This window comes from Lepus europaeus, chromosome 1 (genome assembly GCF_033115175.1).
Source record: "Lepus europaeus isolate LE1 chromosome 1, mLepTim1.pri, whole genome shotgun sequence".
Lineage (NCBI taxonomy): Eukaryota > Metazoa > Chordata > Mammalia > Lagomorpha > Leporidae > Lepus > Lepus europaeus.
The window spans coordinates 126,507,406-126,532,022 of NC_084827.1; the positions used below are offsets into that span (position 1 = coordinate 126,507,406).

General features: G+C 41.8%; 1 protein-coding gene across 1 annotated transcript in view; it reads left to right on the plus strand.

Annotated features, from left to right (window-relative positions):
- Positions 1-24,617, plus strand: part of NUP35 (nucleoporin 35) — a 46,108-nt gene that overhangs the window by 9,255 nt on the left and 12,236 nt on the right. The window contains exon 4 of the mRNA XM_062201014.1: positions 1,043-1,100. Coding sequence (XP_062056998.1) covers positions 1,043-1,100 — 58 coding nt within the window. The remainder of the gene's footprint in view (positions 1-1,042; positions 1,101-24,617) is intronic.

A 24,617-nucleotide genomic window follows, 5' to 3' on the forward strand; every position in this document is an offset into this window, starting at 1 on the left:
TTATTTATTTGAAATGCAGAGTTACAGAGAGAAAGGAAGAGACAGAGATAGGTTGGTTGGTTGGTCTTCCATCTGCTGGTTCACTCTCCAAAGGGCTGCAGTGGCTGAAGCTGGATGGATCTGAAGCCAGGAGCCAGGAGTTTCTTTCTGGTTTCCCTTGCCAGTGCAGGGACCCAAGGACTGGGCCATCTTCTACTGCTTTCCCTGGCCATAGCAGGGAGCTGCACTGGAAAGTGGAGTAGCCAAGACCCAAACCAGCGCCCATATGCTGGCATTGCAGGCGGCAGCTTTACCTGCTATGCCACAGCGCTTGCCCCGAATGTTTATTTAAAAATAAAATTGTTACTTTTCTGTTTTTCTGTGTGAACTTGGTGATTTGAAGAATTACCATTATCTTTCTTAGGAACTGAAAACAAATAGCCACTATGTTACTGTCTATAAAATAATTTTTTTTTTTTAACCTGGTGTGACAAGTATAATATGCTAAAGAATCTAACTTATTTTGGGTTAATATTGCTCAACCTGAAAAACGTTAGAGAATACCTTTGGGTGTTAATTAGAGACATCTTTAGCACCTGCTAGAAATTCAGTTAACTTTTTTTTTTTTTTTACTTTTTGACAGGCAGAGTGGACAGTGAGAGAGACAGAGAGAAAGGTCTTCCTTTTGCTGTTGGTTCACCCTCCAATGGCCGCCACGGCTGGCTCGCTGTGGCTGGCACACCGTGCTGTTTCAAAGGCAGGAGCCAGTTGCTTATCCTGTTCTCCCATGGGGTGCAGGACCTAAGCACTTGGGCCATCCTCCACTGCACTCCCTGGCCACAGCAGAAAGCTGGCCTGGAAGAGGGGCAACCGGGACAGAATCCGGCGCCCCGACCCGGGCTAGAACCCCGTGTGCCAGCACCGCAAGGCGGAGGATTAGCCTGTTGAGCCACGGCGCCGGCCCAGTTAACTATTGAACAAAGCCTTTCAGCACCCACTATATGTGTTTGTTAGGATTAGAACTTTTTGTTTTTATTTAACATTGTCTTCTGTTTTCCTGTAGCTGAACATTTCGGTAATGCAGAGTCCTGTTGGAGTTACCACAGCTACTCCAGGAACAGGTAAGCTTTTAACTTCAAAGACTATTCAAAGACTGTGAGTGAAAATAATATAATTTAAAAAAATTTTTCTTTATTTCAGACTTGGAGATTTTCTCAAACGTCATTCAGGAAAGAAATACTTAGTGTTTTGATTCTTTCTGAATTCATGGGAAATTTTTTTAAAGATTATATTTATTTTTTTAAAATATTTATTTTTTTAAAAGATTATGTTTATTTGAAAAGCAGATGTTTGAGTACCCAGCTATGTACCAGAGTCTGGGAAACAGCACAGCAGATGATCCCTGCCTGTATGAAGCTTGTATTTATTCACAGGGTTTACATTTATAACAAAATAAGTACGTTGTAAAGTTTGTTAGAAGGTAACGATTTTATGGAGGAAAAAATTGGGCAGGATTGGGGAGTAGTAGGGCACAGAGGCTTATGATTTGAATTAGGGCGATATACAGGTGTATTTTGGAGATGTGAGTTTGGTTCTAGAGCACCACAGTAAAGCAAATATCACAATAAAGTGAGTCACACAAATGTTTTGGTTTCCTAGCACATAAAAATTTTATATTTATACTATACTGTAGGCCATAACAGATTGCTACAAACTTAAACATGCTTTAAATGACTCACGTGTACTACCTTAAAGTTCTGGATGTCAAAAGTTTGAAGTGAGCCTCAGTGGGCTAAAATCAAGTGTTTGGTCAGGTTGTGTTCTTTTATGGAGGTTCTAGGGGATAATCATCTCTCTCCCTGTTTTGTTTTGTTTTGGTTATTGCTTTTCCTTTTATCTCTAGAAGTTGCTCACATTTCTTGGTTTGTGTCACCCTACTTCCATTTTCTTTTTTTTTTTGACAGGCAAAGTGGATAGTGAGAGAGAGAGAGACAGAGAGAAAGGTCTTCCTTTTTGCCATTGGTTCACCCTCCAATGGCTGCTGCGGCAGGCGCATCTTGCTGATCCAAAGCCAGGAGCCAGGCGCTTTTCCTGGTCTCCCATGTGGGTGCAGGGCCCAAGCACTTGGGCCATCCTCTACTGCCTTCCCGGGCCATAGCAGAGAGCTGGCCTGGAAGAGGGGCAACCGGGATAGAATCCGGAACCCCAACCGGGACTAGAACCCGGTGTGCCGGCGCCGCAAGGCGGAGGATTAGCCTGTTAAGCCATGGCGCCGGCGAATCTGCTTCCATTTTCAAAGTCAGCAATTTTGTACCTCTTCAACCATTCTTTTGTAGTCACATCTCTGTGTCTTTTAAGGGCTCTTGTTAATACATTGTGCCCTTCTGGATCATTCAGGGTAATCTCTATATTAAGATCACCAATATAGACTGTAGAGGTGGGGAATGTTTTTTGTGCCAAGGGCCAGTGAATATTTATAACATCATTTGTGGGCCATACAAAATTATCAATTTAAAAATTAGCCTGCTGTATTTATTGAATTTTTTTTTTTCCTTTAGTTGCCTTGGCAGGGCCAGACCAAATGATTTCACAAGCCTTATATTGCCTGCTGGATGTATGTTCCCCATCCCTGGACATAGCCTTAATTTCACCTTCACTCTTAATTTCCCTTTGCCATGTAATACATCAAATTCACAAGTTCTGGAATTAATTTAGGAACATATTCTGTGAGCCAATATTCTGTCTGCCATGGGTTGTTAGGGAAGAAGTAATATTTTGTTGAAACACTAAGAGAAGTAGGAAAAAGTGTTTGAGAAGGGTAGGCATTGTGGTGCGCTGGATTAAGCCTTCCCTTGGGACTTCTACATTCATATCAGAGTGCCTGGGATTCAGCCCTGCCTTTGTTTCTTTGTTTTTTTAAAAGATTTATTTTTTTATTTATTTGAAAGACAGAGTTACAGAGCGAGGTAGAGCCAGAGAGAGAGAAATAGCACGCGCGTGAGCAAGCCTGCTTCCATCTGCTGGTTCATTCTGAGAGAGAGAGAGGGAGAGGGGTGGGGGGGTCTTCCATCTGCTGGTTCACTCCCCAAATGGTTGCAATGCCCAGAGCTGAGCTGATCCAAAGCCAGGAGCCAGGAGCTTCTTCCAGGTCTCTCATGCTGGTGCAGGTGCCCAAGGACTTGGGCCGTCTTCTACTGCTTTCTCAGGCCATAGCAGAGAGCTGGATCGGAAGTGGAGCAGCCAGGACGCAAACCAGTGTCTACATGGGATGCTGGCCCTGCAGGCCACTGCTTTAACCTGCTGTTCCACAGCGCAGGCCCCTGCCTTTGCTTCTAATCTGAGTTCCTGCAGTACTTACCCTAGGAGACAATGGATCATGTCTCAAGTACTTGGACCCTTTTGTCTCATGTGGGAGACAGGATAGAGTTCCTGCCTTCTGGCTTTAGCAGTAGCTATTGCAGTCATTAAGGGAATGAGTCAGCAGATAGAAGATCTTTCCCTGGCTCGCTCTCTGTTGCCCTGCCATTCAAATCACAATAAACAAATTAAAAAAAAAAGTGTATGAAGAGAGGGAACAGAAGGTTAAAGACTTATTGGTTGGTAAGAGGATATTTGGAATTTTAAAGAAGAATAAGAGGTCTATATGACTAGGGGTCTGTGTTGTGGTGCAGTAGATTAAGCCACTATTTGCAACACTACTATCCCATATTGGAGCACCAGTTTGAGACTTTGAGACCTAGCTGCTCTGCTTCTGCCAGTCCTCGCTAATGTTCTTTGGAAAGCAGTGGAAGATGGCCCAAGAACTTAGCCCCTTTACCACTTGTGTGGGAGACCCAGATGGAGTTCCTGATTCCTCTCTTTGGGCTGGCTCATTTGGGGAGTGAGTCAGTGAATAGATTTCTCTATGTGTTTCCCTGTCTTTTTCTGTCACACTGCGTTTTTTCTTTCTTTCTTTCTTTCTTTTTTTTTTTTTTTTTTTGACAGGCAGAGTGGACAGTGAGAGAGACAGAGAGAAAGGTTTTCCTTTTGCCGTTGGTGGTTCACCCTCCAATGGCCGCCGCCACTGGTGCACCACGCTGATCTGAAGGCTGGAGCCAGGTGCTTCTCCTGGTCTCCCATGTGGGTGCAGGGCCCAAACACTTGGGCCATCCTCCACTGCACTCCCGGGCCACAGCAGAGAGCTGGCCTGGAAGAGGGGCAACCGGGACAGAATCTGGTGCCTTGACCAGGACTAGAACCCGGTGTGCTGGCGCTGCAAGGCAGAGGATTAGCCTATTGAGCCACAGCGCTGGCCCTCATACTGCCTTTCAAATTAATCTTTTTTAGAATGGAAGGAGTGAACAGAGATTAGTAGAAAAATGATTTCTGAGAGGTAACGGGGGCAGATGTCTGATGGAGCATTGTAAGCCATTGTAACAACTTGTCTTTACCCAGAAAAAGTAGAAAAAACATAGGATGAGACTGATGCTAAAGTGAGAATAGTTTGAGTGTCAGGGGCTAAGGTGAGTAAAAGACAAATTATGAGGCTACTGTAGGGCCAGTGCCGTGGCTCACTAGGCTAATCTTCCACCTGTGGCGCCAGCACCCCAGGTTCTAGTCCCGGTAGGGGTGCTGGATTCTGTCCCGGTTGCTCCTCTTTCAGTCCAGCTCTCTGCTGTGGCTCGGGAAGGCAGTGGAGGATGGCCCAAGTGTTTGGGCCCTGCACCCACATGGGAGACCAGGAGGAAGCACCTGGCTCCTGGCTTCGGATTGGCGCAGCACACCGGCCGCAGTGGCCATTTCGGGGGTGAACCAACAGAAGGAAGACCTTTCTCTCTCTCACTGTCTAAATCTGCCTGTCAAAAAAAAAAAAAAAAAAAAAAAAGAGGCTACTATAGTAAGTAATCCAGTTAAGAGTGGTAGTGACATGAGAAGAAGGCAGGAAGGGAGCAAAAAGGAGATAGAATGTAAGGAACAATTCAAGACTTTACATTTAAAACTACCCAAATCAACAATTTCACGACATGAAATATGCCAAACACTCCAGGTAAAGCAAAGATTGTTGGAACTGATAACAGAAGCAACATACAACTGTGAGTTAGATCCTCTGATCTTATAATCTCTGATCTTACAGTGAACTGATTGACATGTATTTGAAATCTAGATTTCTGCTAATAGTTTGTTCAAGGCAATTTAGACTTTTTCTGTCATGCTCTTCAAAATTTCTTTTAGCCTCCATCTACTACCTAATTCCAAACTACTTTCATATTTTTAGGTGTTTGTTCATAGCATCACCTGACTCATGCTAAAATCTGTGTTGTAGTTTCCTATTACTGCTGTAATAAATCACAAGCATAGGGACTTAAAGTAACACAGATTTATTATCTCACAGGGCCGTGTTCTTTTCTGTGGGTTTGGGGATAAATCTACCCATACTAATTCAGGATGATGGCAGAATTTGGTTCTATGTGGTTGCAGGAATGAGGTCCCTGTTTTTTTGTTGGCTATCACCTCAGGGTTGTTCTTAACTTCTAGAGGTTGCCTTTCTGGTTCCCCTTTCTTCACCTTCAACGTCAGCAGTGGCCATTCACATCCTCTTGTACTTCATACTGTCTGACTTGTCTTTTCTACCTTCTGCTGATGGTTTTTTTTTTTTTTAAGATTCATTTATTTATTTGAAAGTAAGAGTTACACATAGAAGGAGAAGCAGAGAGGAAGAGGTCTTTCATCCACTGGTTCACTCCCCAATTTGCTTCAATGGCCAGAGCTGTGTTGATCGGAAGCCGGAAGCCAGGAGCCAGGAGCCTCCTCCAGGTCTCCCACAAGGGTTCAGGGGCCCAAGGACTTGGCCCATCCTCTTCTGCTTTCCCAGGCCACCAGCAGAGAGCTGGATTGGAAGTGGAGCAGCCGGGACTCAAACCGGCACCTGTATGGGATGCTGGCACTGCAGGTGACTGCTTTACCTGCTATGCCACAGTGCTGGTCCCTTCTGCTGCTATTAACAGGGCTCATTTGATTACACTGGGCTCATGGGATAATCTAGGATAATTCTTTAAGGTCAGCTGATTAGTAACCTTAATAATGTTTGCTAAGTCCCTTCACAGAAATTCCTAGATCAGTATTTGAATTATCAAACCAGGGTATGGAAATCTTAGTGATATCTTTTTTGTTAATATTATAATAGTGTGTAATTACTGTTAGTTTGACAAATATTTAAAACAAATTTGACAAAGCACTGTATTTGCAACAAAACTAACACACAGCTATTTCTCTCTTTTATAACTTTAGTCTCTCACCTATATTTTAATTTTAGCTCCCACATATATTCGTCTTTCTGTGTTGGAGACATCTTTAAAAGTATGTCTACCATATATAGTTGGCCCTTCTCAACCACTGGTTCTGCATCTGCTGATTCAGCCATCTGTAGATCAAAAAAGAATTGTGCCTATATTGAACCTGTACAGACTTTTTCCTTTTCTTAATCCCTAAATGATACAGTTTAATAAATGTTTAAGCCGGCGCCGCGGCTCAATAGGCTAATCCTCCGCCTACAGCACCGGCACACCAGGTTCTAATCCCAGTTGGGGCACCGGATTCTGTCCTGGTTGCTCCTCTTCCAGGCCAGCTCTCTGCTATGACCCGGGAAGGCAGTGGAGGATGGCCCAAGTACTTGGGCCCTGCACCCCATGGGAGACCAGGAAAAGCGCCTGGCTCCTGGCTTTGGATCAGCGCAGTGCGCCAGCTGTAGTGGCCATTTGGGGGATGAACCAATGGAAATTGGAGGACCTTTCTCTGTCTCTCTCTCTCTCTCACTGTCCACTCTTCCTGTCAAAAAGCAAATGTTTACATAACATTTATATTTTATTAAGTATTATAGTTTATTTTTTATTTTTAAAAAAATATTTATTTATTTGAAAGACAGAATTAGAGAGGTAGAGACAAAGGGAAAGATCATCCATCCACTGTTTCCCCAAATGGCTGCAATGGCCAGGGCTGGGCCAGGCTGAAGCCAGGAGAATGGAACTTCTTTTGGGTCTCTTATGTGGGTGACAGATGCCCAAGCATGTGGACTGTCTTCTGCTGCTTTCCCAGGCACATTAGCAGGGAGCTAGAATCAAAAGTGGAGCAGCCAGTCACAAACTGGTTCCCAGATGGGGTGCTTGTGTTGGAGGCAGAGGCTTAACCTACTATGCCACAGTGCCGGCCCTGAGCATCTGCATATTTTGATATCCTCCAGGGATCCTGGAATCAATCTCTCAAGGTTACTGAGGGGAAGCTTTGTACCATGCTCAAAGATAGAGTGTTATAGTAAAACTGGAAAACCTCAAAGACAAGCAAATAAGCCATTGACTATAATGTAAATTAAAACATTATCTCAAAAAAAAGTGTCAGTTTTTTTCAGCTGAATAATTGAGGATTCCTAGTGGAATTAGTTCTGGCCTTGCAATCACACCTGATCAGTCTTCCATAACAAACAGGTGGATGACAATGCATTGTGTCAATAATTGATCACAGGGACATGGAAAATGCAGAAACACACAATGAAGTATTTCGGTTTAAAGACTGTCTTAGTTGACTGAAAAGCATACATTATACTTCTTATTGTTGTCAAGTGGAAGATCACAGGATTAAGATTAAGTAAATTAGCCGGCGCCTGCGGCTCAGTAGGCTAATCCTCCGCCTTGTGGCGCCGGCACACCGGGTTCTAGTCCCGGTCGGGGCACCGATCCTGTCCCGGTTGCCCCTCTTCCAGGCCAGCTCTCTGCTGTGGCCAGGGAGTGCAGTGGAGGATGGCCCAAGTGCTTGGGCCCTGCACCCCATGGGAGACCAGGATAAGCACCTGGCTCCTGCCATCGGATCAGCGCGGTGCGCCGGCCGCAGCGCGCCTACCGCGGCGGCCATTGGAGGGTGAACCAACGGCAAAAGGAAGACCTTTCTCTCTGTCTCTCTCTCACTGTCCACTCTGCCTGTCAAAAAAAAAAAAAAAAAAAAAAAATTAAGTAAATTATAATTTTGCTAATTTGTTTTTTTCTGACGTAACTTCTGTGAGGTTCTTGTAAAAATCATGTATGAAAATGTAAGAGCTGTGGTAGGGAAAATATCTATCATAAATTGGCCACTGGGAGTCACTGCTGCTTCTAGTTTGAGCTAAAGGCGTTTATATATAGACATTCTTTAATGGGTCATGAATGAAAAAGAATATTTTTGAAAAGATGTGAGAGTTGTGGGGATTTGTCCTACATGGAAATTGGGGAAATTGAAGGAGGAAATTTAGATTTTAGTTAGAGCTACTTTTCTAGTTCCTAAATTCCATGTTATATAGATTAAAATTTTGGTTAATTTGTAAGTTTCAGCTTTTTATAAAGATATGCTATGGGATATAAAGGTCCTAGTACTGTTTTATAGTTAAGTTTTTTGTGCCCACTAAGGAGGTTTTTTTTTTTTTTTTTTTTTTTAAAGATTTATTTATTTATCTGAAAGGCAGTTAGAGGCAGAAATAGAGAGAGAAAGGTCTTCTATCTGCTGGTTCACTCCCCAAATGGCTGCAATGGCTGAAGCCTCAGTGCTGGCCCCTGTGCCTCTTTATTCTAGTATCTGTGGCAGTCAGGCTACTTAACTACAAGCAACAGATATGACCATTTGAAGGAGAAAAGGAGTTTATATAAAAGGAAAGGAGGAGTCAGGCTCAGATGCATGCATCTTAGTAATAGCTCCTGAAATCATGTCATAGAACTGGCAAACTCTACTGGTTGAGACATGGCTGCCTCTACCAGTATGTCTTGGATATTACCACTTAACATCATCGAGGGCTTGGCATTAGTCACTGGGTGTCCTGCTGGCATTGCTGCCCTAACAATTTCGTCACCCACCTTTAACATCAGAGACTTTACCATCCACAGAGTTCTTCTGGGTAGTTCTTCATTAAATACTCATTAAAGAGAATTAACGTTCTTGTCCAAGAAAAATTTTTTAAAAGATTTATTTATTTGTTTGAAAGGCAGAGTGATGAAGTGGGGAATGTAGAGAGAGCTTGCATCTGCTGGTTCACCCCTTAGGTGGCCACAAAAGCTGGGGCTGGGCCAGGCCGAAGTCAGGACCCTGGAATATCATGCAGTACTCCCATGTGGGACATGGGGGTCCAAGAACTTGGTGCATCTTCTGCTGTTTTCCCAGGTGCATTAGCAGGGAGCTAAATTAGAAGTGGAGCAGCTGGGACTTGAACTGGTGCTCATATGGGATGCAGGTGTCATAGGCAGTGGCTTAACTTGGTGTGCTGCCTTGTAGGCCCCTGGGTAAATTTTCTTTCTTAAGCCAACCAGATTGTGGTAGTTTGAAACTAATATTTGTATATATAGTGTTTTGAGAGAATGACTTCGTAACACTGATATCTGTTACTGAATAAAAGGATTGGAGTATTTGTTTCCAAGTTGGCAAGGCACGTTTTTTTTTTAATAATATTAGGGAAACACTTTTTTTTCTAGGTTATATTAATTTCTTATTGCTGCTGAGCTATATTATCACAAATTAATGACTTAAAACTTAAATTTTCTGTTACATTTCTGTAGGTCAGAAGTCTATAGAGTCTCAGTAGACTTAACTGTAGGCATTGGCAGGGCCCCATTCATTTTGCAGTCTCTAGGGGAGAATCTTTTTTACTTTATGTGTGTGTCCACGTGCATGGCCTTTTCTAACTTTTAGAGGCTGCCTGCATTCCTTGTCTCAGAGCAAGCAATGTCCAGTCAGTCTTTTTATTTCACTCATTTAAGGACCCTTATGATATATTTTGGGCTCATTCAGTTAATCTGGGATATTTTTATTTTTAATCAGTGACCAGACTAGTCATGGGACATAAGGGGTTGCCAGTTATGGTGTAGATATTTAATATCATTTAAAACAGTACTTAAATACTTATTATTTCACAAGAACTAAGTAATCCAAATGTTAAAGATATTCCTTATTCCTTTTGGAATTTGCTTCCATATATATAATGCTGTATTATTTCCCTGCTGTCATTGTGAGAAATTACCATTTAGTGGCTTAAAACAAATTTCTTCTCTTTTTTAGAAGTCAAAAGTCTAAAATCAGTTTCACTGGACTAAAGTTAAAGTGTTGATAGGATTGGTTCCTTCTTTAGGCTCGAGGGAGAAATCAGTTCCTTATTTTTTTTCAGCTGTATTCATCCATTAGTTTGTGACTCTACTATGCCTCTATTTTCAAGATGTTGTCATTCTAGTCTCTGTTTCCATCATCACATTCTCTTCTTTCTGTAGTAAAACTACTTTTGCCTCTCTCTCACTAAGATATTTGCTATTTTCAGGGCACACTTAGACCATCTCTACATCTCAAGGTTGGGTAGTCACACCTGTCATTTAAGGTGGTGTTCACAGGTTTTAGGGATTAGGATGTAGTCATTTTAGAGGACTGTTAAGTTAGCCAACCATATATGATCATATTGTAAATTCTTTAAGTTTTCAATTTTTCTATATTCTCTTAAAGTAATTAAAGATACTATATCACCTTCTTCCACCCATAATCTAAATATAATATAATATATAAACTTTATTCTTTTGTCAGGATTTGTATGATGAGATTGTGAAAACTGTTTAATGCCGAACCAGTTAGTATTTTGTGTTTTATCCTTGTAAAACTCTTGATTTTCCAGTAGTTAATAATTGTCATTTTTTTCTTATTAGTATAATTTTTTGTGTGCCATTTGCTGCTTTTATTCCAAGCAAACATTCTGTTGCTATGATACATATCTATTTTAGAATTCTCAAACAGTTTCAAACACGTTTTTCTTTGTTTTAAGCTGAGAATTACTCTATCTTGGCTGTTTTCTGTTCAGTTATCACAACTGTCATCCTAGGATTTGCCTCAGCTAGTGTCTAATATTGTGCTTTTTCCTCCCTAGTTTTATATGTCTTCATTTTAGTGAAAAAAATATTTGAATATCTTTCTTAGAAAACTTGCATGGGAAGTTAAATTTTTTTTTTTGATAGGCAGAGTTAGACAGTGAGAGAGAGACAAAGAGAAAGGTCTTCCTTCCAAAGGTTCACTCCTCAAATGGCCGCTACAGCCGGTGCTGCACCGATCCAAAGCCAGGAGCCAGGTGCTTCTTCCTGGTCTCCCATGGGGTGCAGGGCCCAAGCACTTGGGCCATCCTGCACTGCATTCCCGGGCCACAGCAGAGAGCTGGCCTGGAAGAGGAGCAATCGGGACAGAATCTGGCGCCCCAACTGGGACTAGAACCCGGGGTGCCGGTGCTGTAGGCGGAGGATTAGCTTAGTGAGCCGCGGCACTGGCCTGCTGTTTTATCTTTTACTGGACTTCATTGTAAGGTGATTGGACAGTAAGTTTTTTTTTTTTTTTTTTGGTCAGGAGAATCTAATTTCAGCACATGTAACTTTTTCCTTTTTAAGCTTTTTTTATAAAAGATTTATTTATTCATTTGAAAGTCAGAGTTACACAGAGAGAGGAGAGGCAGAGAGAGAGAGGTCTTCCATCTGATGGTTCACTCCCGAATTAGCTGTAACAAAATGAGCTGCATCGATCCGAAGCCAGCAGCCAGGAGCTTCTTCCGGGACTCCTACACAGGTGCAGGGGCCCAGGACTTGGGCCATCCTCCTGCTTTCCCAGGCCATAGCAGAGAGCTGGATTGGAAGTGGAGCAGCCAGGTCTCGAACTGGTGGCCATATGGGATGCTGGCGCTTCAGGCCAGGGCGTTAACCCGCTGTGCCACAGCGCTAGCCCTCTCTTTTTAAGTTTTTCCAAGGAAGAATCTTTTAGTATTCAGCCTTAACTAAGTGCTGGTGTTCAAGTGTAGACGAGGAGAAGCCTCCTCAGTGTGCAGATTTTCATTTCTTCCTTATACTTGTTCTCTACTGTTTTTGGATTCATTGACTCTTGAGCCATTCAGATTCCTTTTTTTTTTTTTTTTTTTTTTTTTGGTTTTTAAATTTATTTATTCATGTGAGATGTAGAGTTGCAGAAAGAAGGAGAGACAGAAAGGTCTTTCATCCACTGGTTCACTCCTCAAAAGACCACAATGGCCGGAGCTGGACCAATCTGAAGCCAGGAGCTTCTTCCAGGTCTCCCACATGGGTGCAGGGGCCCAAGCACTTGGGCCATCTTCTACTGCTTTCCCGGGCCACAAGCAGAGAGCTGGATTGGAAGAGGAGTAGCCAGGACTAGAACTGGTGCCCATATAGGATGCTGGCGGCACAGGTGAGGATTAACCCACTGCACCACAGTGCCTGCCCCAGGTTCCTTTCCTTTTTTTTTTTAAGATTTATTTATTATTTGGAAGTCTGTGTCATACAGAGAGAGAAGGAGAGGCAGAGAGAGAGAGAGAGAGGGAGGTCCTCCATCTGCCGGTTCATTTCCCCACTGGCCACAACGTCCGGAGCTGAGCCAATCTGAAGCCAGGAGCCACTATCTTCTGGGTCCCCCACATGTGTGCAGGGGCTCAAGCACTTGGGCCATCCTCCACTGCCTTCCCAGGCCATAGCAGAAAGCTGGATTGGAAGTGGTGCAGCTGGGACTCGAACCAGCGCCTATATGGGATGCTGGCACTGTAGGCGGTGGCCTCACCCACTGTGCCACAGTGCCGTTCTCTCCTTTTCTTAAGAGACAAAGTTCCTGATCCCTTAGAGGTGACAAGGGAGAGTGACAGTTACTTGTATCCTGAGAATCAGGAGGGGGCTACTATCTAATCCCTTACTATATACTCTGTAAACTATTTTCCTTTTATAAAAACAATTTTTTTCTATTTATTTTTTAAAGGATTGATTTATTTGAAAAGTAGAGCATCAGAGAGAGAGAGAGGGAGAGACAGAAAGCGATCTTCCATCTGCTGCTTCATTCTCCAAATGGCCACAACAACCAAGGCTTGTCTGTGCAGAAGCTAGAAGCCACAAACTGTTTGGTCTCCCACATGGGTGATAGGGATGCAAGAACTTGGGCCTTCTTCCACTGCCTTCTGAGGTACATTAGCAAGGAACTGAATCAGAAGTGGAGGAGCTAGGAGTCCAGTCAGCACTCTGATATTGGATGCCAGAGTTGCAAGTGGTGGCTTATCCACCATACCACAATGCTGGCCCTAAAACTAGCTGTTCTTTTTCTTTTTCTCTTTCTTTTTCTTTTCCTTTTCTTTTTTCTTTTCCTTTTCCTTTTCCTTTTCCTCTTCCTTTTCCCTTTCCCTTTCCTTTTCTTTTCTTCTATTCTTAAGATTTTTGTTTACTTATTTTAGAGAGTTAGAGAGAGAGACAGAAAAGTCTTCCATCAGCTGGTTCACTCCCCATTTAGCTGCACTGGCCAGAGCTGTGCTGATCCAAAGCCAGGAGCCAGGAGCTGCTTCTTGTCTCCCACATGGGTGTTGGGGCCCAAGGACTTGGGCCATCTTCTTCTGCTTTCCCAGACACATTAATAGAGAGCTAGATTGGAAGAGGAGCATTCGGGACATGAATCGGTGCCCATATGGGATACCAGTGCCACGGGCAGTCTTAGCTCACTGTGCCACCGTGCCGGCCCCTAGTTTTTCTTTATTTCAGTCAGTTTTCTATGCTTTATTGGATGTTGTATTCATTGTTCCTTATTGTTTAAGTGTGTCAAGTTGCAAAGTCTGAAGAAAGACCTCCCATAAAATTGTCCTCAACTTTGGATACTAGCTGCAAGTTTAGGGTCCCCCGTGCTACCCTTCAGTTTATTTATTTATTTATTTATTTATTAAAGATTTTAATTTATTTATTTGATAGGTAGAGTTACAGACAGTGAGAGGGAAGACAGAGAGAAAGGTCTTCCTTCCGTTGGTTTACTCCCCAAATGGCAGCAACGGCTGGAGCTGCGTCTATCTGAAGCCAGAAGCCAAAAGCCAGGTGTCTCTTCCCGGTCTCCCATGCGGGTGCAGGGGCCCAGGCACTTGGGCCATCTTCTACTGCTTTCCCAGGCCACAGCAGAGAGCTGGGTTGGAAGAGGAGCAGCTGGGACTAGAACTGGTACCCATATGGGATGCCAGTGCTGCAGGTGAAGGATTAACCTACTGCTCCATGGTGCTGTTCCCCACCCTTCAGTTTAGACTAGCCGACTGTAAATTTGGGGATTTCTAAGACTACTATAAGGCTTGATAATTTTCTAGAAAGACTTACAGAACCCACTGAAAGTACAATCCCAGTTATTACAATTTTAACAACAAAAGGATACATATTAGAACTGGCCAAAGGAAAAGACAAATGGGACAAAGTATGAGAGGGGTCCACATACAAAGCTTTCATTCTTCTATTATTGAAGGAAATGTTTCCAGTATTGATGATGTAGATTTTTTTTTTTTTTTTTGGATAGGCAGATTTAAACAGTGAGAGCGGGAGAGAGACAGAGAGAAAGGTCTTCCTTTTTCCATTGGTTCACCACCCCCCAAAATGGCCGCCACAGCCGGTGTGAAGCCAGGAGCCAGGTGCTTCCTCCTGGTCTCCCATGTGGGTGCAGGGCCCAAGCACTTGGGCCATCCTCCACTGCATTCCCGGGCCACAGCTGAGAGCTGGACTGGAAGAGGAGCAACCGGGACAGAATCTGGCGTCCCAACCGGGACTAGAACTTGGGGAGTCGGTGCCGCAGGCAGAGGATTAGCCTAGTGAGCCGTGCGTCCGCCAATTTTTTTGTTTTTAAAATATTTATTTATTTATTTGAAAGTCAGAGTTACACAGAGAGAGAAGGAGAGGCAGAAAGAGAGAAAAAGGTCTTCTATCTGCTGGTTCACTCTGCAGATGGCTGCAACAGCTAGAGCTGGGCTGATCCAAAGCCGGGGGCTTCTTCTGGGTCTTCCATGTGGGTGCAGGGGCCAGAGGACTTGGTCCATCTTCTGCTTTCCTAAACCACAGCAGAGAGCAAGATCGGAAGTGGAGCAGCTGGGTCTTGAACCGGCGCCCATATGGGATGCCGGCATTGCAGGCGGCAGCTTTTACTGCTGGCCCTGATGATGTAGAATATTACCAGGTAGAGAGGTTCACTGGGGCTTCTGTGTCCGGAGTTTTTTTCTGTGTCTGGAATTTCATTGTGCAGATCTGATTGGATTATTGATTGTGTGACTGGATTCCATCTGTAGTCCTCTTCTTTTCCCTAGAGGCTGGATGATCGTTCAGAAACTCCAGCTTTTTTATCACTAAGTTGATTTTTCTGGAATTCTCAACCTCCACCATCACTCACTTGATTAGCATAAAATGTGCAGTCTACTCTGAGGGGCTGTCCTGAATATGAAAGATAACTTACTGCTGGGGAAATTGCCAGGGTTTAGAGGTTACTTTCCAGAAACCAAAGACCAATACCTAATATTGGACTGAGGCCATATTCTTGATCATTAGGTGTGCTATTTTATTTTATGGTAAGAAGGTAACATAACACTGTTAAGAACCTCTTTTTGCCAAGTTTCATTTGCCATATATATGTTTCAGATGTGCTATTCCCTTTTTTACCTCCTTTTGTTTTTATATAAGTTAGTGGTCTGTTTTGATTAAATCTGTGCTTTAGTTGAAGACATTTTCATAAAGAGAATTAGGTCTTTGCCCTCCGCTTTAATCTAACAAAGAATGTTTGAATAGTGATTTACCAAGGGAGACACGTTACAGTTCAATTTGATGTGGTTTGATAGGCACATTTTATTTTCATCTTATAAAGCATAGTGTGTGGGTACCCAAAGTCTGATTGAAAGGAAGTAAAATCAGTAGAGCAATTAAAGATTAACTAGGTAGGGGGCAATTATGCTGAAGTTATGTAAATAGTCTTATATTATGTGTAAGTAATTATGTTTTTCAGAGTAGTTGACAGGGTAAAAGTTGAATTGCTTATTCGTTCCAGATTTAATTTTGATTCGTTTTATTTTTAAAGGTTATATAGTGGTTGTCCCAGTTTGAACCTTCATTTAATTTCTTGCTTGAAGGTTATTACTTGATGTAGCATAAATAAATTGTACCTTCATAATCATAACACGGAACACCAAAATTTGAATTGGTTTCAGATTCCATTTACTATCTTTGGCTTGTCTTTATAGCAAGAACAAACTTTATTTAAGGGCTTTATTTTGAATTTATTTTATTTATTTGAAAGGAAGAGATACAGAAAGGGGGAGACAGAGATCTTCCATTTGCTGGTTCACTTCCCAAATGACTGCAGTTGCCAGGGCTGGGCCAGGCCGAAGCCAGGAGATTTTTCCTAGTCTCTCACATAGGTCTACTTGGGCCACCTTCTATTGTTTTCCCAAGCACATTAGCAGGGAGCTGGATTGGAAATGGAGCAACTGTGACTTGAACCAGTGCTCATATAGAGTGCCAGCATTACAGGCAGCAGCATTACCTGCTGTGCCATTGTGCTGGCCCCAAGGATATCTTTTTTTTTTGGTAAGTGTGTATTTTTGTTTATTTCCTAAAGTGATAGTGGAAAAGTAGGCAGATATTTTTAAAACATGCTTATGACACTTGTCAATATAGGTGTTTCATTTTAAATTGTCTTTATTTTGGAAATATGCTATGCCTATTAAATATATTTGTGCTGATGAGCAAAGAGAATAACTGTTTCCTGGTGTATATTTAGTTTAGCATTACTTTATATTGTCTTTTTTTTTAATTAAACTTGAACTCAGTTTTTTTGTTCCCCAAAAGAAACCTTTTATTTAAGGAGTATAAATTTCATAAGAAAACTTTAGGAATATAGTGATTCTTCCCACCATACCTTCCCTCCCAACCCTACTCCCACCCTGTCTCCTCCTCCCTCACTCCTCCCTCTCCCATTTCCAGTCCCATTCTCCATTAAGATTCCTTTTCAATTAACTTTATACACAGAAGATCAACTCTATACTAAGTAAAGATTTCAATAATTTGCATAGACACACACATAAACTGTTTGAGAACAAGTTTTATTTATTTGACAGGTAGAGTTATAGACAGTGAGAGAGAGAGAAAGGTCTTCCTTCCGTTGGTTCACTCCCCAAATGGCCGCTATGGCTGGAGCTGCGCTGATCAGAAGCCAGGAGCCAGGTGCTTCTTTCCGCTCTTCCATGTGGGTGCAGTGGCCCAAGCACTTGGGCCATCCTCCACTGCCCTCCTGGGCCACGGCAGAGAGCTGGACTGGAAGAGGAGCATCGGGGACTAGAACCCAGCACCCATATGGGATGCTGGCGCCGCAGGTGGAGGATTAACCAAGTGAGCCATGGCACCGGCCCCCGAGAACAAGTTTTATAGTTAATTCACATAATACAACTCATTGAGGACAGAGGTCCTGCATGGAAAGTAAGGGCACAGTGACTCTTGTTAATTTAACAACTAACACTCTTTTGTGTGACATCAGTGATAACCTGAAGCTCAGTTTTGAAAGTCTGATAACTCTATAAGACAGTCATTTAATATGTTGGGATTCCATTCTTTTGTATACCTTTTTGTTTTCTCTAGAGTTAGTAATTGTTGCGTATCTTCATTTGCTTGATTGCTTTTGTAAGGAACATTTGAAGATTGGCTTCTCAAGCTTTCTGTCTGGTAAATTGTATTTTAGGTTGGTTATTTGATTCCTATCTGAATGTAAACAGAATTAGTTTTCTAGTAGGGTTCTAGATTAAACAGTGTTCTTTTTTTTATTTTTATTTTTTAATTTTTTTATTTTTTATTTCATAAATGTGAATTTACAAAGTGCAACTTTTGTATTGTTGTGGCTTCCCCCCACCCCCCAACCTCCCTCCCTCTTATAGCCCTCCCCTCTCCCTCTCCCATCCCACCCTTTATCGAGTTTCATTTTCAATTACCTTCATATACTGAAGATCAACTTACTATATACTAAGCAAGGATTTCAACAGGCTGCATTCACACAACCGCACAAGGTATAGGGTATTGTTCGACTAGTAGTGTTTTTAAGTTTCATAGTAAAACACATTAAGGACAGAGATCCTACGTGGGGAGCATGTACCCAGTGACTCCCGTTGTTGGTTTAACAATTGGCACTCTTATTTATGACGTCAGCAATCACCCGAGACTCTTGCTATGAGCTCTCTAGGCTATGGAAGTCCCTTGAGTTCACCGACTCTGAACTTAGTCAAGGCCCTGTCACAGTGGAGGTTCCTTCCTCCCTTCAGAGAAAGGCGCCTCTCTCCTTGATGGCCTGTTCCTTCTGCTGGGGTCTTGTTCACCAGGGTCTTTCATACAGTGTTCTAGTTTAAAAACAGTAGACCACTTTCTGTCTCTCCTTCCCTGTGGCTTCACTTTTCCACAGTTTCAGTTACCCATAGTCAACCAAAGTGCAACATTATTAAATGGAAAATTCCAGAGATAAATAATTTGGAAATTCTAAATTGTGTTGCTCTGAACGGTGTGATGAAGTCTCCCACTGTCCCTGCTCGAATCTCTCCCAACAATTATCTGCTTGTCCATTGTATTCACTCTGTATGTGCTACCCATCCATTAGGCACTTAGAAGCCATTTTGGCCATAGGTCTACTGTTGTGGTTTCATGTAGCTTGTGTTCAAGTAATCTTTATTATAGTTAACAATGGCCCTAAAGCACAAGAGTAGTGTTGTTGGCAATATGGATATGCTAAAAGGATGTGGAGAAAAAGTACTTCCATTACATGAAAAAATGAAACTTTTCAACTTAATAAGGGGAGAATAAAATGTATGCTGAGCTTGCCTATATTCACACTAGGGCAAGAATGAATCTTCTGTTAAATTGTGAAGAAGGGAAAAGAAATTTGTGTTAGTTTTGTTGTCACACCTCAAACCACAAAAAATGTTACAGTCACAGTGCATTTGTTTTTAAAGATTTATTTGTTTATTTGAGAATCAGAGTTACAGAGAAGGAGAAGCAGAAGAAGAAAGAGAGAGGGAGGGAGAGAGAGAGAGAGAGAGAGAGAAAGAGAGATGTCTTCCATCCACTAGTTCACTCCCCAAATGGCTGCAGTGGCTGGTGTGGGCCAGGCTGAAGGCAGGAGCCAGGAGGTTCATCTGAGTTTCCCATATGAGTCCAAGGGCCCCAAGGACTTGCGCCATCTTTTGCTGCTTTCCCAGGCACATTAAAAGGGAGGTGGATCAGAGTTGGAGCAGCTGGGTCTCGAACTGGTGCCCATGTGGGATGCCGGCACTGTTGGTGTGGCTTTACCTGCCACAGCCCCAGCCCCTCAACAGTGGGTTTTTAAGTGCTAAATTTGTGGTGCCGTACTATCTGTGGTTTTAGGCAATCAGTAGGAGTCCTGGAATGTATCCTTCACAGATAAAGGAGGGGCTGCTCTAGGTTTTTCAATAACCCTAGTGGACCTGAGGTGATCCAAAACATATCTTTCCTGAGGGAACAGTTAGGTTAGTAGGTTAATTTAGATTAGCTCTGGTTTCTAATTTTGAGTACAGAGAAGTCTAATGACTGAAGATAAATATATATTTATATATTCATATCTAATATAAATAATAAATATATAATATATATTATATTATATAATATAAATACATATATATTTATATATATAAAAGTTTTTTTGAAGAAGAGTTTTTGAAATCCTTAGGTGACCATATTTTTCTCTTCAGTCAGGATCACATTGTTGTTTTGTAATTTTTACTTGGCAATTTTAACTTTTGATCCTGTTTAGCTTTGTTTTGATGTTGTTGGGAGGAAAGAGATGAACATCATTTCTGGAAATCTTGTAGGCTTGCCTCTATGCTTGCATTTGTGCTGTTGATGTCAAATATAATTGTATCAGGAGTCCTCATTTATATCATTGTGAAGTTATATACTGTTAACACAGTCAACCTTTGTGAATTTTTATCTTATCTACTCTCATATTTGATTCTTAGAGTAACAGGTAAGTTTTTATGTTAAAGATTTATTAGATATAATTAGATATAATAACTAAGGAGAAGTAACACTGAATCCTCTAAACATTCTCTCTCACTTCATCTCCAACTATTATGCCTTGCGTTCTTCATACGTGAAATGAAAATGGTAGTGTCTGTTTTACTGAATTTTACAGAATTTACAGCTCTGTTAAACATAAATACATGTAAAGTACCTAAATTAGCATCTTGTGTAATACCATAAGTTTTCAACACATGCCAGCAGTCATCATCATTAATATTATCATTGTTTTTATTGTTCTGTTGTTGTATTTGGGAAGTGAGGCTCAATAATGTGCTCTAATTTTGACAGCAGTTAATAGAATTACAACATTAACAAATTACAAAATTATTGGGGCAGCACTGTGGCACGGTGGGTTAAGGTGCTGTCTGCAGTGCCGGGATCCCATATGGTGCTGTTCCACTTTCCATCCACTTCCATCTAGCTTCCTGCTATTGTGCCTGGGAACACAGCAGAGTATGCCCAAATGTCCCCTGCACCCAAATGGGAGACCTGGATGAAGCTCCTGGCTCCTAGCTTCAGCCTGGCCCAGCCCTGGCCATTGCAACCATTTGGGGAGTGAACCAGTGGATGCATGATCTCTCTCTTTCCCTCTCTCTCTATAATTCTGACTTTCAAATAAATAAAATTTTTTAAACATTTTAAATTCTTTTTTAAAAAAATTTGTGTATAGCATTAGTCTTTTCTTTTAAAAATTATTTATGTATTTGAGAGGTAGTGTTATAGACAGATGGAGAGATAGAAAGGCCTTCCATCTGCTGGTTCACTCCCCAAATGGCCATCACAGCCTGGAGCTGGGCCGATTGGAAGCCAGGAGTCAGCAGCTTCCTCTGGGCTTCCCCTGAGGGTGCAGGGACTCAAGCAGTTGGGCCATCCTCCACTTATTTTCCCAGGGCACAAGCAAGAGAGCTGGTTTGGAAGAGCAGCAGCTGGGACACTAACAGGTGCTCATATCAGATGCTGGCGCCTCAGGTGGAGGCCTAGCCTACTACACCAGATCACACTGGCCCCAGTAAATAAATCTTAGAAAATGATTATTCTCTTTCTACTATATGATGCTGTCTGTGGTGGTAAATGGTTCAGGGCTAGCAATATTACCCTTCTGTCATCCAGATCAACCCAGTTCTGGGTGCCTCCTAACACAATTACTTGTTACCTTCCAAAAAAGCAACATATGATGCTGCATTTCCCCCTGTTTTATGTTAAAGATGTGATTCAGTAGCAGTTGGAATGTAAGGAAATAGAATAAAATAATCTCCCCAAATAGATTTTTGGGGACCATTGAGACAGTTTTGTTTGGCTGTTTGTTTTAAAATTTACTTTGACCTTTTATGTATTATGAACATGTTGGGTAATTTGACTTTCTGGTTCTTCTTTGTGATTGATTAATAATGTGTCATTGTGTCTGGCCATTTAGTATAACTTGTTTGTTAAACCTCTTTATGGCTCGAGGAAATCATTCTCTATTCATAAATAGGAAATTAAAACTCAGTTGGCAGCCTTTTTTGCACCTCAGCTTTGGATTTGAATAGTGGCTTTTTTATTCATTTCCTAATAGGTTTTGTTCCTGTGAATTCTTCTGCACTTAAAAGGAGGTTTTTGACATAAGATCAGTATTAGCAACATATGTGTTTTATGAGGGTAAAATGTGGTTAAGTAGTAAATGGGAAATTTTGAGTTGGATGAGGTTATAAAGATTTCCTTGATAGATGATCTATGATAGTTTTTGCCATGGTTCCATGCATTATAAATCTCCCATTAGGATAATATAGTATACAGCTTTTTATAAAAACTTTCCCATAGTAGCTTTTTCCTTTTATCTGTAGAGAATCATTTTTATTTCTTAAGAACATACTTTCAGAAATCCATTTTAACATAAACACTTTGGAATGATTTAGTGTGATTTTCAAGTCTGTTGGGAATTCAGGAAAAATGACAAGGCAGTACATGTATACTGTATTTAGAATGTGTTGAGAAAGTAGATAGCAGAAAATCAGTAAAAGTGGAATGTGAATCTTCTGCATGACCCTGGAGAATAGTGGTTCTCTACTTGGGTTTTATGACCCTCTTTACAGTCTTTGAAGTTTGAAAACCGAAGAACTTTTGTTTACGTGTATTTTAGCTATTAATATTTATTGCATTACACATGAAAGCTGGGGACTCAAGGCCACCTTGCACACAGGTTGTGAAAGTCCCCGTGACAGTTGCTAGTCTCTGAGGAATCTAGCTTCAGTCCCCAGTAACACCACTGGCGTCTGATTGAGCCATTTTGACAGTTATAGAATTCACACTCTTCACTAACATGTAAATGAATGTCAATGAAGATAATACTATTGCCATGCTACTAAATGAGAAATAGTTTTTTTTTTTTTTTTTTTTTTTTTAACTAAAGATACTTAAAAAAGAAACTGGATTTCAAGATCATCCATCTCAAAATTCTGGCAAAAAAAATTATGAAATTTTTTCTGTGAATTTGATGAATTTATCCTTGAACTAGCTCTTCCCAGGTATGCAAGAACATCTTGCTCCCTTGAAGAAGGGAAACCACTGAAATTTTGTTTTCTTTTGGTTTGACATACAGGTTTTGTTTTTTTTTAACTTTTATTTAATGAATATAAATTTCCAAAGTACAGCTTATGGATTACAATGGCTCCCCACCCCCCATAACTTCCCTCCCACCCGCAACCCTCCTCTTTCCCGCTCCCTCTCCCCTTCCATTCACATCAAGATTCATTTTCAATTCTCTTTATATACAGAAGATCAATTTAGTATATATTAAGTAAAGATTTCAACAGTTTGCACCCACACAGAAACACAAAGTGAAACATACTGTTGGAGTACTAGTTATAGCATTAAATCACAATGTATAGCACATTAAGGACAGAGATCCCACATGAGGAGCAAGTGCACAGTGACTCCTGTTGTTGACCCAACAAAATGATACTCTAGTTTATGGCGCCAGTAACCACCCTAGGCTCTCGTCATGAGTTGCCAAGGCTATGGAAGCCTTCCAAGTTTACCGACTCTGATCATATTTAGACAAGGTCATAATCAGAGTGGAAGTTCTCTCCTCCCTTCAGAGAAGGGCACCTCCCTCTTTTTTTTTTTTTTTTTTTTTTTTAAAAGGGAAAGGATTTATTGGGGAACACCCAACAGACCGGAAAGCTGATTCCAGCCAAGACTGGGAGAAAAGTCACTCATCTTTTGTAGGTAGAGGGGTTTGTCTGTAGAGAAATTTTGAACAATTATACAGCATTAAGTGGGGAAGAGGACCATCAGTACACACAGGTTGGGAGTAGAGCCATTGGTGGTAGAGTAGAGGTTATGATTACAAAGAAATGAGGCCAAGTGCGCTAGACAGGGTCTAGAACAAAGCACAGAGTCATTATTAGAGGAGCTAAGAAAGGTGCTGTCTAAGCTACAATTAAGTTTTCTGATTGAGAGGCAAATAGAACCTGATAGAAGGGGCTTGATAATAATCTGCTGGGCTTTAGGCCTTGTAAGTTAAGAGGCCCAGACCTATCTATCTCTTCACATGGGGTACATCCTAAGGGAGGTGTGAACCTCCTGGGGGAAGGCACTCTGTTGACTTTCATTACTTGGCTGGCCTGGGAGGAGAGCTGGCCAGGTAAAGGCAGGTGGCATCTCTAACGAGAAATTTACAGTTCTGCCTGCAATGTTGCTGGCCCTACTTGGCCGTCCCCTCAGCAGCAGTGATCACTTTGAAAGTTGGGCTGAGTGAAGGGCTTTTCAGCTTAGAGCCAATAAGATCTGTGGCTCTGACCTGGGCATCCTTCGACTCCAGGGCAGGTCCATTTCCAGTGATCCAACTCTTGGCAGAGCTGCCAGGGCTCTTCACAAGCTGACTTCTGCTGAAGCCCAGGCTTACCACTTTGAAAGCCACTGCAGTGGACTGGCCTGACATACAGGTTTCTTATGGTGAAAGTGCTGTATGCACACTCATGGTTGTGTGGTGATGGTTTTTTTCAGACTAGTATTTATTAGGATTCAGCTTTGAACTTGGGATCTATCTGTGACTGCTCCTGGGCCTGTAGTGTAGTCAGTATCTCACAGTAGATTTGTCGTCTTCAGTATTAAGCATGAGGAATATGTAACTGTTTGGTAGTGGGCTGAAATGGCCAGGTACCAGAGGTTATTGAACCATTGGGTAAGATAGATAGATGTATGTTGTTACACAGGCACATACTATAACTTTTTAAAGATAATGGTAGATCCTCATATTATCACCTCAAAAAGAAAAATTAAAATGAAATCTAAAAGTCTGTGTTAATTCATTTAAAAAAACTTGTTTCATTTCATTTCATTTTAATGTTTAATTCATTTAAAAAAACTTTTATAAAGTGAAAACTATTTGTAAAAAAGGGGTTTTTCTAAATGATGTTTTATGCTTTTCACATCTGTTTAATATCTGCTTGATGAAATAGCAGCTGAGTTCTCATGAATCTGCTTCTGCATTCAATCTGAGTCTTTTAGTCATGTCAGAGGAAGAGTCCACTGTACATTCATTAGAGAGCAAGAGTGAAAAATGAGGGGCCGATGCTGTGGCATAGCAGGTAAAGCAGCGCTGGCTTCCCATATGGGTGCCAGCTTGAGTATTGGCTGCTCCACTTCCAGTTCTTTGCTGTGGCCTGGGAAAGCAGTGGAAGATGGCTCAAGTGCTTGGCCCTTGCACCCACATGGGAGACCTGGATGAAGCTCTTTGCTCCTGGCTTTGGACTGGTCCAGCTCCCGCCGTTGTGGCCATTTGGGGCGTGAACCAACGAATGG